The 13,883-nt window shown below is 58.6% G+C and overlaps 2 protein-coding genes across 3 annotated transcripts; both read right to left on the bottom strand.

Annotated features, from left to right (window-relative positions):
• Positions 1-973: 973 nt before the first annotated feature.
• Positions 974-6,315, bottom strand: LOC101915227 (retina-specific copper amine oxidase). Its single transcript, XM_013300339.3, has 4 exons — positions 4,505-6,315; positions 2,447-2,732; positions 2,092-2,221; positions 974-1,580 (listed from the first exon to the last, which is right to left on the bottom strand). Exons 1-4 carry the CDS (start codon positions 6,072-6,074, stop codon positions 1,296-1,298), a joined length of 2,271 nt encoding a protein of 756 aa, XP_013155793.2. The 5' UTR covers positions 6,075-6,315; the 3' UTR covers positions 974-1,295.
• Positions 6,316-6,750: 435 nt separating this feature from the next.
• On the bottom strand, positions 6,751-12,459 carry LOC101918169 (membrane primary amine oxidase-like). Of its 2 annotated transcripts, none has more exons than XM_055789722.1 (2): positions 9,359-12,459; positions 6,751-9,226 (listed from the first exon to the last, which is right to left on the bottom strand). In XM_055789722.1, the coding sequence occupies exons 1-2, from the start codon at positions 10,190-10,192 to the stop codon at positions 8,576-8,578; spliced, it is 1,485 nt and encodes a 494-aa protein (XP_055645697.1). In that variant the 5' UTR covers positions 10,193-12,459; the 3' UTR covers positions 6,751-8,575. The 2 variants fall into 2 exon arrangements, with proteins under 2 accessions (XP_055645697.1, XP_055645696.1); XM_055789721.1 differs by having other exon boundaries at positions 6,752-9,529; positions 9,626-12,459.
• Between the last annotated feature and the right edge of the window lie 1,424 nt (positions 12,460-13,883).

Raw genomic sequence — 13,883 nt, 5'->3', positions numbered from 1 at the left:
AACTTTGCTCTGCTTCCCCCAGTGTGTCATAATTCTAAGTGAAATTAATGCTTCTGCATCTGCCTTTCCCCTCCTGTCCCACGTGCTACACTGCAGCACTTGGACTCCAGTCACTTGGGGGGAAATAAACCATCTCCCTGTACCTCCTTCTCTTAACCCTGCAGATGCCAACAGCTGGGCAGGCAGCACAGACCGCAAGGATGACGCTCCTCCCTGCAGAGCAGTGCCAAACACAGCGCTGTGGCCCCATCCTGCTGCAGCCCCCACCATCACCAGCACCACCTCCACAGCCCGCGCGGAGAGATGGCAGCATCGCAGGCTGCTGCGCTGACCCCAGGTGTGGGGAGGCACCAGTCCTGCAGCCAGGAGGGAGGAAGGGGACAGCTGCTTGTCACCCCTCTAAAGGTGCCTCCTGGTCCTGGCTGTGTCCTGGCATAGATGGGGCCGGGGGGAGGGGGCTGAGGGCTCCAGAGCCCACCCAGCATCCCGGCAAACGGGCAGCACCACTGGCTGTGCTGCACCGCTGGCAGCCACGTGGCTCCTGCACCCTGGCTTGAGCCTGGAGGGGGGTTCTCGTGCCAGGCTGGGCAGCATCAGGCTGCGATGGCCCAGGTGCTGCCAGTGGGGCCGATCCCTGCCAGAGGCACCCGTGGGGATGCTGCGAGCGCAGGGATAGGAGACCCACCCCTGCAACAGTCCCCTCCGCTCCCCCCACCTGGAGCCAGCAGCTGCAGGTCGGGCAGGTCCTGGCTCTGTCCCCAGCCTCACCCCAAGCACCTGCAGAGCTCAGTGCCAGCACCCCCCTCGGTTCTCCCCCCAGTGCCCCGGGGGTCCGGCCCCGTGCCCACAGGGGTGCCCAGAGCTGTGCTGCTGGGCTGGTTTGTGGGTGCAGGAAATGCAGCGGAGACCCAGCATCATCCCCCCAGCAGATGCGGCTGCAAGTTGTAAGAACAAGACAGGAGAGCATGGGACCAGAACCATTTTCTTTTTTTTTTTTAACCTGAGACATGCACTACACAGCGCCTTGCTTCTATGGCAGAGGAACAGGATTTTCTGCTCACTTTCCTCCTGCAACAGACTCAAATTCAGCAATTAACAGAGACAGCGTAGACTCCCATCTGGCATCACGCCAAGAAGATTATGCTTCCCTTTTAAAGAACACTATTTTAAAAGCAACGATAAAAAGCGAAGTCATCACACAACTGGAAACTGAGACGACTTCACTAGAAAACTGAAAATCTGAGACAGACCAGCCAGCCTGGTGCCTCTGGGTCTCCTCACACCGTCCTCTGGCGTTAAATCCTGCTCATATTTTGGAAACCGTCGTAGGTGAACGGGGGAAAGTTTGGCAGACACGAGGCGGTTTTAGGCAGGCAGGCAACAGGGTTGATTTCACACGCCATGAAGTCCTGCTCACTGGTGAAGAACACGCCATCGTGCGAGTATATGGAGGGGTCCAGGTCGTAGTAGTTGTAGGGTCTCAGGAGAAAACCGACCGCGTTGCCCACCGTCACAGTGTTGGGAATATCCTCGGAGTGGGGGATGTGAAGGAAACCAGCGGTTATCCAGGCAACCAGGTCCTAGGCAGATAGAGCCACCAGACCGCGGTTATTTCAGAAGCCTGCGGCAGTGGCAACCGACATCTGCGCAGCGGCTACGGAAAGTTGCCGGAGAGCCAGAGGGGACCTCCATGGGCACCAGCCCGGCGCATTCCCGTGTGCCAAGCTCCCCCCTCCAGGGAAAGGTTCCCTCCCTTCCCCAAAGACCAGCCCACGGCCATGGCCGCAGATGTCCCCCCAGCAGAAGGGCCCTTGCCCTGACCCCACAGAGTTTTTCCTGACGTTTTGCCAGCGTTTCTCCATAGGGAGAAACGAGCTTCTGCTCTGCCCTCTGATGGACACGCTGCCTGAAGCATTGAGCAGACACACGGACAAGGGGGTGCTCAAACCCGCTTTCCTCATTCCCTGCGGCTGCTGCTCTCCCAGCTGAGCCCGCTGTCCCGTGGGGTGGGTGACGCCAGGGTGGCTCAGGGGCTGCCGCTCAGCCCAGGGCTGGGTGCTACAGCTCCAGCCCGGGGGGACCCCAGCCCACCTCGTTGGTGATGGTCTCGTTGTTGATGAAGTCAGCGAAGGCGACGGTGGGCGTCCAGGGGTCATTCTGGTTGTAGATGCTGGTGCTGGTGGGCTCCTCCTCCTTCCGCCGGGTGACGGCCAGCTGGTACCTGGGGACAAGAAAAGAGACAAGAGCAGCCCCTTGGGGCAGGGCAGAGCCAGAAGCCAGCTCCCCAGAGAGGCTGCAGAACACAAACCTGCTCTACAGAGGAACCCCAGCCCAGGAGAGCGCTTGCCCTGCACCCCCCACCAAGGAGCATCCATGCAATGTCTCCCCAGCCAGGGGGGCTGGGGGCATCTCTGAGAACCTGCTGTCCCAGTCAGAGCAGCCTGACCTTGCCCAGCTGATGGCCCTCTCCATGGAGCTGGCTTCAGGGACGTGGTCCCCCGCAAAACTGGTGATCTGGATCCTGTAACCACGCTGGTGGCCCCACTTGTTTTTGCTGTTGGCTGCAAAGTAGATGTATCTGGGCATCTTCGACTGGAGCCGGAATGCAGCCTGGTCCTCCGTGTCCAGGACTTTCTTGGTGAGTCTTGGCCGCTCTATCTGCTGCTCTGGGCTCCAGGGAGCCCGCACCATCTCAAATGCCATGTCATGGGCCACCAGGGAGTTCTTCACCCCTATGAAGCAATAGCAAAGTCACTGACGAACATCCCCAGGGTACCCTGTTCCCCACGGACATCAGTGCAGCCAGAGCTCACCCCCCCATCCTCCCTTCCTGCACCCCAGGCTCTGAGCACCGGCTGCTGCCCACGAGAGCAGTTACTGCTCTGCAGCTCTGCCATGCCACGACTGTCTGTTGTGGATGCCGATCTACGGCTGTACAACCATCTGAGGCAGGCAACAGCGCGCCGTGGCAGCCACCCCCACCCAGGGGGACTCTCGCCCTCTGTGATGGACAAGAGGCGAGTTTCGTCCTGGTGCAGAAGAACAGGTTTGTGTCCCAGTGCAAGCACAGCCTAATTAAGTCGGGCTCCTGACAGCCCAGGCACTGTGTTTGTGCTCATCAGCATGCATCCCGCGAGGTGCAGAGCGCTGGGAAGAGCCAAGGCCCCGCACACCTTTGCACATCACAGACCCGGGGCAACGCTGCACAGTTCAGGCCTTTCCAAAAAGAAAAGTGACCCAGCGGCTCAGAGCAACAGGAGGGACACAAGAGCAAATAGATGTGTGGACAGGATGCTGAAGAGCTGGCTGAGAGCGTCTGATGGCCAGCACCAGCACGGCTTGGGCTGAGGACCCGGTGCTCAGCACCCACTGTGCATCCCGGCTGGGGCACGTGGAATAACGCCCTCCCGTGCTCCGCTCCCCGTGGCCCCACGCGAGTTTCCAGCTTGTGCAAAGGCCGTTTCAGAGCTGAGCCTCTGGCCCTCCCGGCAGGTTTGAGCAGTGCCCCAGGGTTGAGCCTGAGCCCCAGGGCTGCCATCGAGGGCAGCACCAGAACCCCACAGAAGAGGATTCATGCCCAGTAACCACCACCGTGCCCACTGCCTTCCCTTTTCTGATGTGAACAGAACATCTAACCCCTCACCTCCCCTTCCAGGGATAGCAGCAACAGTCCGATTTCATCCGCCTTTTCCCCTGCTCTTGCAGTTTTAGTCCCCCATTTTTACTTAAGTACTCAAAACTCATCCTAAACCCATGCTTTAAATTTGTATTTCCCAATTAAAAGGAAATTGGGAAATTTGGAATAGATGGCAGGAGCATAGAACAAAAGGAATTCCAGCAGGAGCGAGGACAGATTGGTGGCATAAATGGTAGGGGAAGACCAAATAAACTGCAGCGGACCTTCCCGTTGCTGCTGTGAGCAAAGGGTCCTGTGGACCCTCGGTAAAGAGTAAGCTGGGGCTGGCCGCCCGCCCGGCACTGCCTGCTGTGCCCGCAGCCCCGCGGAGGGGGCAGCTCCCGTCCCACTCGGACAGGAGCAGCAGGAACGGCTCGACAAAGCTGTAGGAAGCAGGAATGCGAGCTGGAAACCACATCCCAACGAATCAGCTTGATTGACTCAAACTATGATGCGGGGCGCAGGACAGGGGCAGGGTGCCAGAGGGAAAAATCCCGACTTCGGCAGAGCCCCGGCAGCATCGAGGGCAATGGGGCAGGGCTGGGGCTGTCTGCCCGGGCAGGGGGGAAGGACCACTTCCCATTAGGGGCAGGGGCTGGGCACATGGCACTGATGGCGATGCCCAGCCCGGGAAGCTGCAGCTCTGCACAGCCCTTGGGGGGAGCCGCACGGGCCAGGGGGAACCAGAAGGGAGGGGGCGCGGTGTGAGCACAGCCCCCTCCCTCACACGCAAACAGAAAAATGCGTGTAAAGACCAAAAAATGTCATGTCTGGGGAGTCTGAAAGTACTCGGGGAGAGCACAAGGGAAACACAAGACCCAGACCTACCTCCCACGTCCAAGTCCACTTTATAGTTGATGGAATGGGTGCGTATCGTACCCAGCGTGTGCTCCCAAACCCTATTGCCGTATCTCAGGCCATCCCCATGAAGAAAGGATGAACTCGCATAGCCCGTGGCCTGGACCTTGCCTTCGATGGCCCCATTCTGGTAGAAGATGAAGTCCCACACATAGTTGTGGTTGCCAACAGTCGCGATGGACCGAACGACCAGAGCAGAGTTGACCAGCCCCCCGTAGTAGAGCGACTGCAGGTTGGAGTAGTGGCGCCTCAGAGGGGAGCCCAGGTTCTGCTCAAAGATGCAGAGGGAAGCCTTTCTTTTGCTGGGCCTCAGGGTCCCAGACAGAGAGTGTGTGTCCACGTAGGTGGCCGAGTACGGGCAGTCCACGCCTCGCACCAAGGGGGAGGTGTAGTGCCCGATGCCAAAGCTCCCGTCCATGTACCGCGTTGACATCCCTCCAGGGCAGTTGGAGCCATACACTGACAACGCCTCTTGGACGCTGATTTCATAGGCAACCCTCTCCCCCTTGTGTCGGATGTCAAACAGGCGCAGGCCCCTGTGCACGCTCATCCCAAAGGCAAAGCTCCAGGCCTGGAAGAGGACACGGTTGTCCCTGACGCTGTAGCGCGGACCCTGGGGCTCGTACTGCAAAGGGAACAGCACGGCCGAAGGCGCACGGGGCTTCATGGACGAGAAGTCCCCGTCCTGTGGTGCCTTCTTCACCTTCTCCACGCTGATGCGACCTTGCACGTAGGCGCTCTCCAGCTGAATCATGTCCCTGTAGTACTGCCCATTGTAGAAGACCTTGCTCACCGCCCACCGGGAGATGTCCAGGCTGCTGTGGTCCACCAGCACCTCCAGCCCCACCGGGTGCACGAAGAACCCACTCACGTTCTGAAACAAAACAAACCAGGACTTACGGTCTCCAGACCGGAACCCGTGAGGAGCTGCGATCTGAAATGCCACGTTGGTGCCGTCATACTCAAAGACTTCTTTCAGGAAGGTCGGGGCTGCAGCAAACGCCACCTTCTCTAAGAACGCTCCCACCTCCTCGTTCTCACTGCCCAGCATCGGTCTGCGGTGATACGGCACCTTCCCCCCGTACTTCTGCACCGTGACGTCCCGGTGATACGCCGGTGTCGGCAGCGGACCCACCACGTACTCGGTGACGTTGGGCTCCGGCTGGTTCCCAAAGTAGAGCACAGCCAGCGCCTCCCGCGGGGGTCGGGCCCCCCCGCCATCCAGGAACCGCAGCACCTCTGCCTTGGCGGGGACCTGCAGGTCCACAGAGGCGATGCAGTTGTCTGAGGGTTTCGCACGCGAGGCGTCGACCAGCGGCACCCCGAGGTTCCCCTGCAGGTACCGCACCACCTGCGCCAGCTCTTCGGGCGTCAGGTCGGCAAAGACCAGGCTCTGGCTTGTGGATCCCATCTTCTCCACAACGTGGGGCTGGGAATCACAGCTGGGCGATTGCCTCCCCCTGCTCAGCAGCATGCAGGAGAGAATGAAGATTATCACGGCAGCCCCGACCAGGAGAACGTAGGGAAGTTTGGGGTTCATCTCTCCGAGCGCAGACACAGCACACAGGGTTTGGCTGCGGCATCCAGAATATGTCCCTCACCTGCAGACCAGGTTCTTAATTCATTTGCCGACCATGGGCGTAAAAAGGCGTCGCTTGCCGGGTGGGAGGGAGCCTGGAGCTCCCATGGGATCGAGAGATCACAGGTCCCAGCTAGTTCAGCCTGTTCCCTCCCCACCCCAGACACACCGAGGAAGCAGCTGGGGAGCCGGTGCCTGACTCACTCCCCAAGCTACTGATGGTTTCTCCGCTGCAGGGTGACACCAAGAAGAGCCCCAGCCTTGGCCTGCGCCCAAGGGGCCTTTGCTTCCTCCAACATCTCCCAGTACACCCTGTCCCTTCTCATGTGGCTACGCCACGGGGGCAGGCTCAGCCGGCCCCATCCTCCCGGTGCCCCGGGAGCAGCCCCCCTCCCCTGAAGGGCCATCTGGGCTGGCACACCAGGACAGCCCCAGACCCGCCGGCTCCCCAGCGCCTCCACATGCCACTTCTCCCTGTCACCACTCTGTCGCCTCCAAGTCCCTCCCAGCCCTGAGGGAAGTGACCTGGGAGCACCGAGACACGGGCAGTGCTCACCAAACCCCAGGCAGCACCGGGAGCAGCCGCACAGGACCGCAGGGGGACTAACAGGACCCCCCCCATCCCCATCCCGACCCCACTCCAGTGGGCACCATCCTTGGACCAGAGCTGTCACAGACAGAACTGGCTACTGTCAGGAGAAGGTCCAGGATTCCTGACCGCACGGGGACCTTCCATGGCGAGGGGAGCAGCGAGCAGCCCCTGGGAGGGGGTGAGCTGGGGGCTGGGGCCACCCCACTGTGGTGTGAGGTGGCTGCTCCTTCGTGGCCACCAGCTCCTGCCAGGCTGGCCCCCCACATCACCGGCAGCACGGGTGGCTTTCCAGAGACCATTGCCCACTTCACACCCTTCTGGGGGGACAATCTGGGCACAGGCAGAGGGGCTAAAGCCACCTACAGCACCAGATCGATTTACCGCTCCTGCGATCACGTTACTTTAGGAACTTCTGTTTTCATTCTCACTTCCAGCCAGGGAATAATCACCCTTTTTCCCTGCGCGTCCCACACCAGCCTCAGATCAGCATCCAAGAAACCTGTGCAGGAGAAGACCCGTTTTTGCGGCGCTGCAGTACTGCTTTCCCTACACTCAGAAGGTGGGGATCCTGCAGGATGACTCGAGCATCCCGCATGGCCCTGAGCTCTGGACGGGACTCCCCTCCCTCGCCACAGGGCACAACTCTGGGATTTTACGTGACTCTTCCCAAGAGCACTCTGCAGCAGCCTGGGCTCAGGGTCTGCCAACAGAGCAGGGAGCCGAGGGGGATGGCAGTCACGGAAAAGGATCTTGCCACCACGCAGGAACTGTGTTTTAGCACGCTTTTGAGCCTCACTTACAGAAAGGGAGCCAGCATCAGCCCGGGTTTTGACTGTAACGACAGCAGCAGCACCTTTCAAAGCCACACAAACCACTGCATCGCAGGCAGGCACAGGATGGGACACATGCCGGGACCGAACACGAGCACAGGAGGCAGCTGCGGCTTGGCACGAGTAGCTCTCCAATTAGTCCCCACAGTCCAGGGGACAGCACGGGTTAGCGGACCTGCGTTTCTGCTCAGGCTGGCGCAGATGCTGCCCACTGCCTACCGCCGATCTCTTTGGTCCTGTGCAGATATAAAATATTTCCCCCCCCTACCTTTTACAGGTTTCAGTAACAAGACACCTAACACTGCCAGTCTGTGCCCCCCAGCACCACCAGTGCCTTTGCACCTTCCTGGAATGGTCTTTGAGGGGAACCAAGCCATCCTTCCCGGCAGAGCATCCCTGTGCCTCCTGGAGGATGCCAGCACTTCACTGCCCAGCCAGGCGGTGCGGCAAGGCGCTGCTCCTGGACTCAAATAACCCTCTGCAGGATCCGCCGCCAAGAACCGTGGCTCTGTGCAGGAGCGGGGGAATTCACTGGCTCACTGCAGCGCCTTTGCAGCCCGAGAGACAGGATCCAACTTACAAGTGTTTCCTCAAAAGAGAAGCAGGGATTGAGCGGCACAAGCTCAGCCCGCAGAGCGCCAGCCCTGCTTTACGCCAGGCAGTTGAGATAGAAAAAGGACTTCCTCGAGGCATGAAGAGCAGCAGGATCAGCATCAGGCGCAAGAGCTTGGGTCTTGCAAACAGGGCTGTGTCTGCCTGGCCATGGCTACAGCAACACGCGCCGTGCCAGCCGGGAGGCCTCGGGGAAACACAAACATTTTTCCACGGCTATACTGCTACACAGCTTTCATACTTTCCCTGGGCTGAACGCCAAGCTCCCAGACAATTCCCACCGCCTTCAGCTCCACGACCTTGACTGACTACTTTATACATACAAAAATCGTTTTGCAATGAAAAAAAGAGGTTAGGAGAGTGCAAAAGCAGAGTTCCCATGCCAGTTATTAGGGACTCTGCAGCCGAAGAGTCAAACCCCCAGAGCTCTAGGGTTTACCTGTATAACAACAGGCATTAAAGGAAGACCCAGACCTACCTCCGACGTCCAAGTCCACTTTATAGTTGATGGAATGGGTGTGTACTGTACCCAGCGTGTGCTCCCAAACCCTATTGCCGTATCTCAGGCCATCCCCGTGGAGAAAGGATGAACTCGCATAGCCCGTGGCCTGGACCTTGCCTTCGATGGCCCCATTCTGGTAGAAGATGAAGTCCCACACGTAGTCATAGTTGCCGATGGTGGCGATGGACCGAATGACCAGAGCAGAGTTGACCAGCCCCCCGTAGTAGAGCGACTGCAGGTTGGAGTAGTGGCGCCTCAGAGGGGAGCCCAGGTTCTGCTCAAAGATGCAGAGGGCACTTTTACTAACTCTAGAGACCTGGGAATGAGCAAGGTAGTGCACGTCCCGGTACGTTGCTAAATAGGGGCAGTCCACACCTCGCACCAAGGGGGAGGTGTAGTGCCCGATGCCAAAGCTCCCGTCCATGTACCGCGTTGACATCCCTCCAGGGCAGTTGGAGCCATACACTGACAACGCCTCTTGGACGCTGATTTCATAGGCAACCCTCTCCCCCTTGTGTCGGATGTCAAACAGGCGCAGGCCCCTGTGCACGCTCATCCCAAAGGCAAAGCTCCAGGCCTGGAAGAGGACACGGTTGTCCCTGACGCTGTAGCGCGGACCCTGGGGCTCGTACTGCAAAGGGAACAGTGCGGCTGAAGGCGCACGGGGCTTCATGGACGAGAAGTCCCCATCCCGCGGCGCCTTCTTCACCTTCTCCACGCTGATGCGACCTTGCACGTAGGCGCTCTCCAGCTGAATCATGTCCCTGTAGTACTGCCCATTGTAGAAGACCTTGCTCACCGCCCACCGGGAGATGTCCAGGCTGCTGTGGTCCACCAGCACCTCCAGCCCCACCGGGTGCACGAAGAACCCGCTCACGTTCTGAAACAAAACAAACCAGGACTTACGGTCTCCAGACTGGAATCCACGTGGAGCCGCCGACAGGGCTGCTAGATTGGCTCCATCATACTCCATTACTTGATGCATGAAAGATGGAGCTGCGGAGAACACTTGGGTTTTTAAAAACCCTGCGATCTGTTTGTATTCAACAGCCAGCGTTGGTCTGCGGTGATACGGCACCTTCCCCCCGTACTTCTGCACCGTGACGTCCCGGTGATACGCCGGTGTCGGCAGCGGACCCACCACGTACTCGGTGACGTTGGGCTCCGGCTGGTTCCCAAAGTAGAGCACAGCCAGTGCCTCCCGCGGGGGTCGGGCCCCCCCGCCATCCAGGAACCGCAGCACCTCTGCCTTGGCGGGGACCTGCAGGTCCACGGAGGCGATGCAGTTGTCCGAGGGTTTCGCACGCGAGGCGTCGACCAGCGGCACCCCGAGGTTCCCCTGCAGGTACCGCACCACCTGCGCCAGCTCTTCGGGCGTCAGGTCGGCAAAGACCAGGCTCTGCCCATCATCGGCACCATCCTGCTCCGGGGGCTGGTGCTGGCAGGTGCTGGGGGCCCTCCCTCTGGTCAGCAACACACAGACTAAAGCAAATATCGTGGCTAAAGCCAGGACGAGGAGGATCAGCACAGTTTTCACGTTCATGTCTGCTGCTGGTCCTGGGGCGTTCAGAGCAGCTTTCCGAGCAGGGTTTCTAGCTGCTGCCTCTGTCAGTTTACGCTGCACTGGATGGATTAGCACGGAAAGTACAAAAGCCTGGGAGAGGCTAGGGGAGGAGATCTGAAATTCGTGGTGACCAGAAAGGGCAGATCTCCTCTCTCAGCTGCAGCCTTCTCTTTCCTCCACTACAAGCAGTGCCCTGAAAGAGCTAGTGGAGATGCAGGGTCAGTGACTCAGACAAGTTTCACATAATTCTGTTACTTTTTCAGGCCAACCTAGTTTCCTGAGGCTGCCTGTAAAAACGAAGATCCTGTAGCCAGCCCAAGGTGGCTGGGACCACTGTGAGGCTCTGACAAGCTGGGAATTGTTGCCACACTGTAGAATTTCACCTCTTTGCAACTCACCGAATTGCCTTGTTTAGCAGGCTGCTTCCTTGTAAACATTCTCCCTGGCAGCATGATTCCAAGCTTGGAGTTACTTTTTATTTTATTTTTTTAAATCTTCCACATTTGCTGAAAACACATCCATCTGTGTAGTAGCAGAAAAACTTTGGCAGGGACGGAGAGATGCAGTTGAGGATGAGACTCAGGCCCCAATGCACTATGAACAACCAGCTCTTAGTTTGCACCTCTGAGCAGCTACGAACTAATGAATCCCTCAGCATCCCACCAGAAAAGGATCACGCCGCTTTTGTCTCTGCCTCCGATTCAAAGATAAACTGAGGGGCAGCTCCGGCGAAGTTCCCTCGAGGACCAAACCTCCCGCAGCCGGTGGCACCCAAGCAGGCAGGTGATGGCAATGCCTGCTGGCGTGGCGCTGCCGGGCTTCTGCTGCCCAGGCTGAGCGGCCACCCCCAGGACTTCTACCAAAGGCTGGGACAACTGCCCCCCGCCACAGGTCCCTGCTGCTCTCAGCACTGCTGAACTGCTGAAAGGCCTTGGCAGAAGGAGGTGGCCAAGCAGGACTCGGTGCTCCATCCTGCCACGCGGCAGATGCCTGGGGTAGGCAAGACGCACTGTGTTAGCTACAGTCCCTGCCTGTCCCTGAGCTGGTGCTGAGAAGCACAAGGCATCCAAGAGAACCAGAGCTGGAGATGCAACCCAACATTTCCACTCCTGCTGCCAACCTCACCTCACCTCACCCTGGCCTTCTCTCCTCCTCCCGTCAGAGTTTCCTGGTGGGAGACAGCCCCCCCGCAGCCTCAGCACTGCCTCCAGTTCTTCCTCCACAGCCGGTCTTGCCCTCTGCGGTCCTCCGGCCGTGCTTACCAGCCACCACACTGGCAGGCAGGCGGCCACGTTGCCATAGGACACACTCCATTATCCTCACCACCGCTGGCAGCCTCAGCCTTCTTTAGCCCAGGCTGCAGCTGCGGAGGCCGGGGACACGCACGTCCCCTCTGTGCCAGGCCACGTCATCGCCGCCTCACCGGCCATCGCGCCAGCAAAGCCTGCAGGGTCACGGCAGCCGCTTCACGTGGCTGCTGTGCCAGGAGAGGGGCTCACTGCGGCACGGACACAAGCAATGGGGAGAGGCAGGACAGGTAAGAGCCTTGGCTACACGGGATGCAACAGCTACAGGTCCCAGAGGCTCCCGTCGACTTTCAACCGGCCTCCAGCGCCAGAATCAGGTGCCCCCAAGCAGCACCACATCAAGCCAAGCGGCGCTGACTTCCAAGTCCGTCTTTCAACCCAGGAAGCCAATGAGGCTTCGAGGATTACTGGGGGTGAGGCTTGAAAGAAAAATTCCCTTTTGGTGCAAGCCTGGAACGCGGCGCCCATTTCGCTCGGAGGAAGCGCCGTTGCCCCAGTTCAGGTTTCCAGTGGAGCCAGCACATACCTCTTGCCTCCCAGGAATTTCACAAGCGTTCTGCTGCAGCACACACCTACACGGCTGAGCCGAGACCACCGCACGCCCCTCTGAGCCGCACGCAACGCTCACACCGCTGCTTCCTTTAAGAAGTACAAAAAGAGCAGATCAGTCAGGTTTGACTTTGCCTCTGGGTTTTGCATCCCATGCCCCAGAAAGTCAAGGCGTAGGCTGCAATTACAGATGGTCATTTTCTAAGCAGCACAGCAGTAGTTTAGGAGATCTGGAGAAACTCCACGGGCCTTCCCGCCCCACAAATCACAACTCAACCCTGCAGCTTGCCTGGGAGACATTTGAAAATAAAGTGTGGGAACACTCCTAGTTCTGGGCATGCTGGGTGGCTGGGGGAAAAAAAAAAAAAAAAAAAAAAAAATAGAAAGCCTAACCTGTAATGACATCGCCATGACAAACCAACCCACAGCACACACCCCAGGCCTGCAGGACACGGATGGCGCTTGCTCATCTTTCTCAGCTTTCTGCGCTGCCCCTGCCCTGCTCCAGGACGTGAGCCACGGATGCCATGGCTAATGCCACACCATTTAATACTGACCATTTCTGCCGTACTTTTCAAGCTGAGGACTTTTAAAGCTTATTACAAGCAACACAAGAACCAGCCTGCACTTCCTGGGAGCTGCAGTTTGGAAGAACAGAACAGCCCTAAACCCATCTCCATCCTGCAGGAGGAATTTCAGGAAGCAGAGTAATTAACTGCGCCTGCAGAGCCAGGAAACCTGTGTCAATACCTTCCTGATGAAAAGCGATGGGGGATCTTTAAGGGCCACACGTACCACTGAATTGCTTGTGTACCTCTTCCAAAAGAAGCCTGAAGCAGCTTAAACCTAACCTAGAATTTAAAAAAATTACACGTCTCGCTAACAGCAGCATAACTTGTTTATGACCTGTTTGGTGCACGCACCTCTTCCCACAGCTCAGCTCCCCAGCCTGATGAGCCCATCACTCTGCCCCACATCTAAGACGGAGAAGTCGCATCCTACTGGTGTTTATCTTGGCTACACCGTTGCCTTTATAAGGACCGCCCATCCGTACTGGTTTTCACTCACGCAGAAAGGTAGAGGTGGTAAAAAATAGCCTCTGAAATTTATAGAAACCCAAAGCAGAGACAGAGAGAGCTTTTGGCTCAGGGAAACTTGGAGTCAGCGACTGCCAGACAGCTGGGTACAGCACGGCACAGAAAACCCCTCGCCAACTCTCCTGACACGGGTAAGTCCCTCAGACTTCGGAGAAGTCCCGCTCCCATTCTCTCACCTCGCAGGGTCAGCTTGTGTGAAACCAAACAGTGGAAACTGCCTGACCCTTACCCAAGCCGGCTGCGTTTCTGGCAGCGTTTGCGTCTAGCACACAACTGCTGTGCCTTTATTTTCCTCTCAAAGCTTTAACGGTCACTGCGTATGAGCTGGGATGTCTGAAGAACCTGGGAATTCGAGCCCTGCCGGCACGCTGCCACCTCTCCTGGAGAGCAAAGCGGAAACACCGTGCTGAGGCCGAGGGGTGACGATGGCGGACAACACACCCTCCCCCGCTCCTGCGGATGAACCACGCTCCCTGCCGACACCTGCCAAGACAACGGTCCTAGATGCTCCGTCCTCCCGCAGGACTGCGGGCACAGGCCTCCTGGGAGCTCAGTTCCCTCCGGCTGTGGCGAGGAGGAAGCCCTCGTGCCACACCACATCCAGTCCTGCCAGCAACACTCCCTCCTCCAGGCTCTGGCTCCAGCCGTCTTGGCCACCAGTGACCCATTTCGAGCTCGACCCCCGCCGCCCCACAGCGGCTCAGGCACCAGCCGGGC

This window comes from Falco peregrinus, chromosome 18, assembly GCF_023634155.1.
Source record: "Falco peregrinus isolate bFalPer1 chromosome 18, bFalPer1.pri, whole genome shotgun sequence".
NCBI classification, from domain to species: domain Eukaryota; kingdom Metazoa; phylum Chordata; class Aves; order Falconiformes; family Falconidae; genus Falco; species Falco peregrinus.
Note: the sequence above shows the minus strand (reverse complement) of the source record. Positions and strands in the feature narration are given on the sequence as shown.

What these genes read in the sequence shown, in the direction of transcription:
- LOC101918169 (XM_055789721.1), bottom strand. Translation starts at nt 10,192, where the DNA reads ATGAACGTGAAAACTGTGCTGATCCTCCTCGTCCTGGCTTTAGCCACG. An exon ending in CTCCATCTTTCATGCATCAA is followed by an intron (nt 9,530 to 9,625) that starts GTAATGGAGTAT and finishes GTTTTGTTTCAG; the next exon opens with AACGTGAGCGGGTTCTTCGT.
- LOC101915227 (XM_013300339.3), bottom strand. Translation starts at nt 6,074, where the DNA reads ATGAACCCCAAACTTCCCTACGTTCTCCTGGTCGGGGCTGCCGTGATA. An exon ending in AGTGGACTTGGACGTGGGAG is followed by an intron (nt 2,733 to 4,504) that starts GTAGGTCTGGGT and finishes ATTGCTTCATAG; the next exon opens with GGGTGAAGAACTCCCTGGTG. An exon ending in AGGGCCATCAGCTGGGCAAG is followed by an intron (nt 2,222 to 2,446) that starts GTCAGGCTGCTC and finishes TCTTGTCCCCAG; the next exon opens with GTACCAGCTGGCCGTCACCC.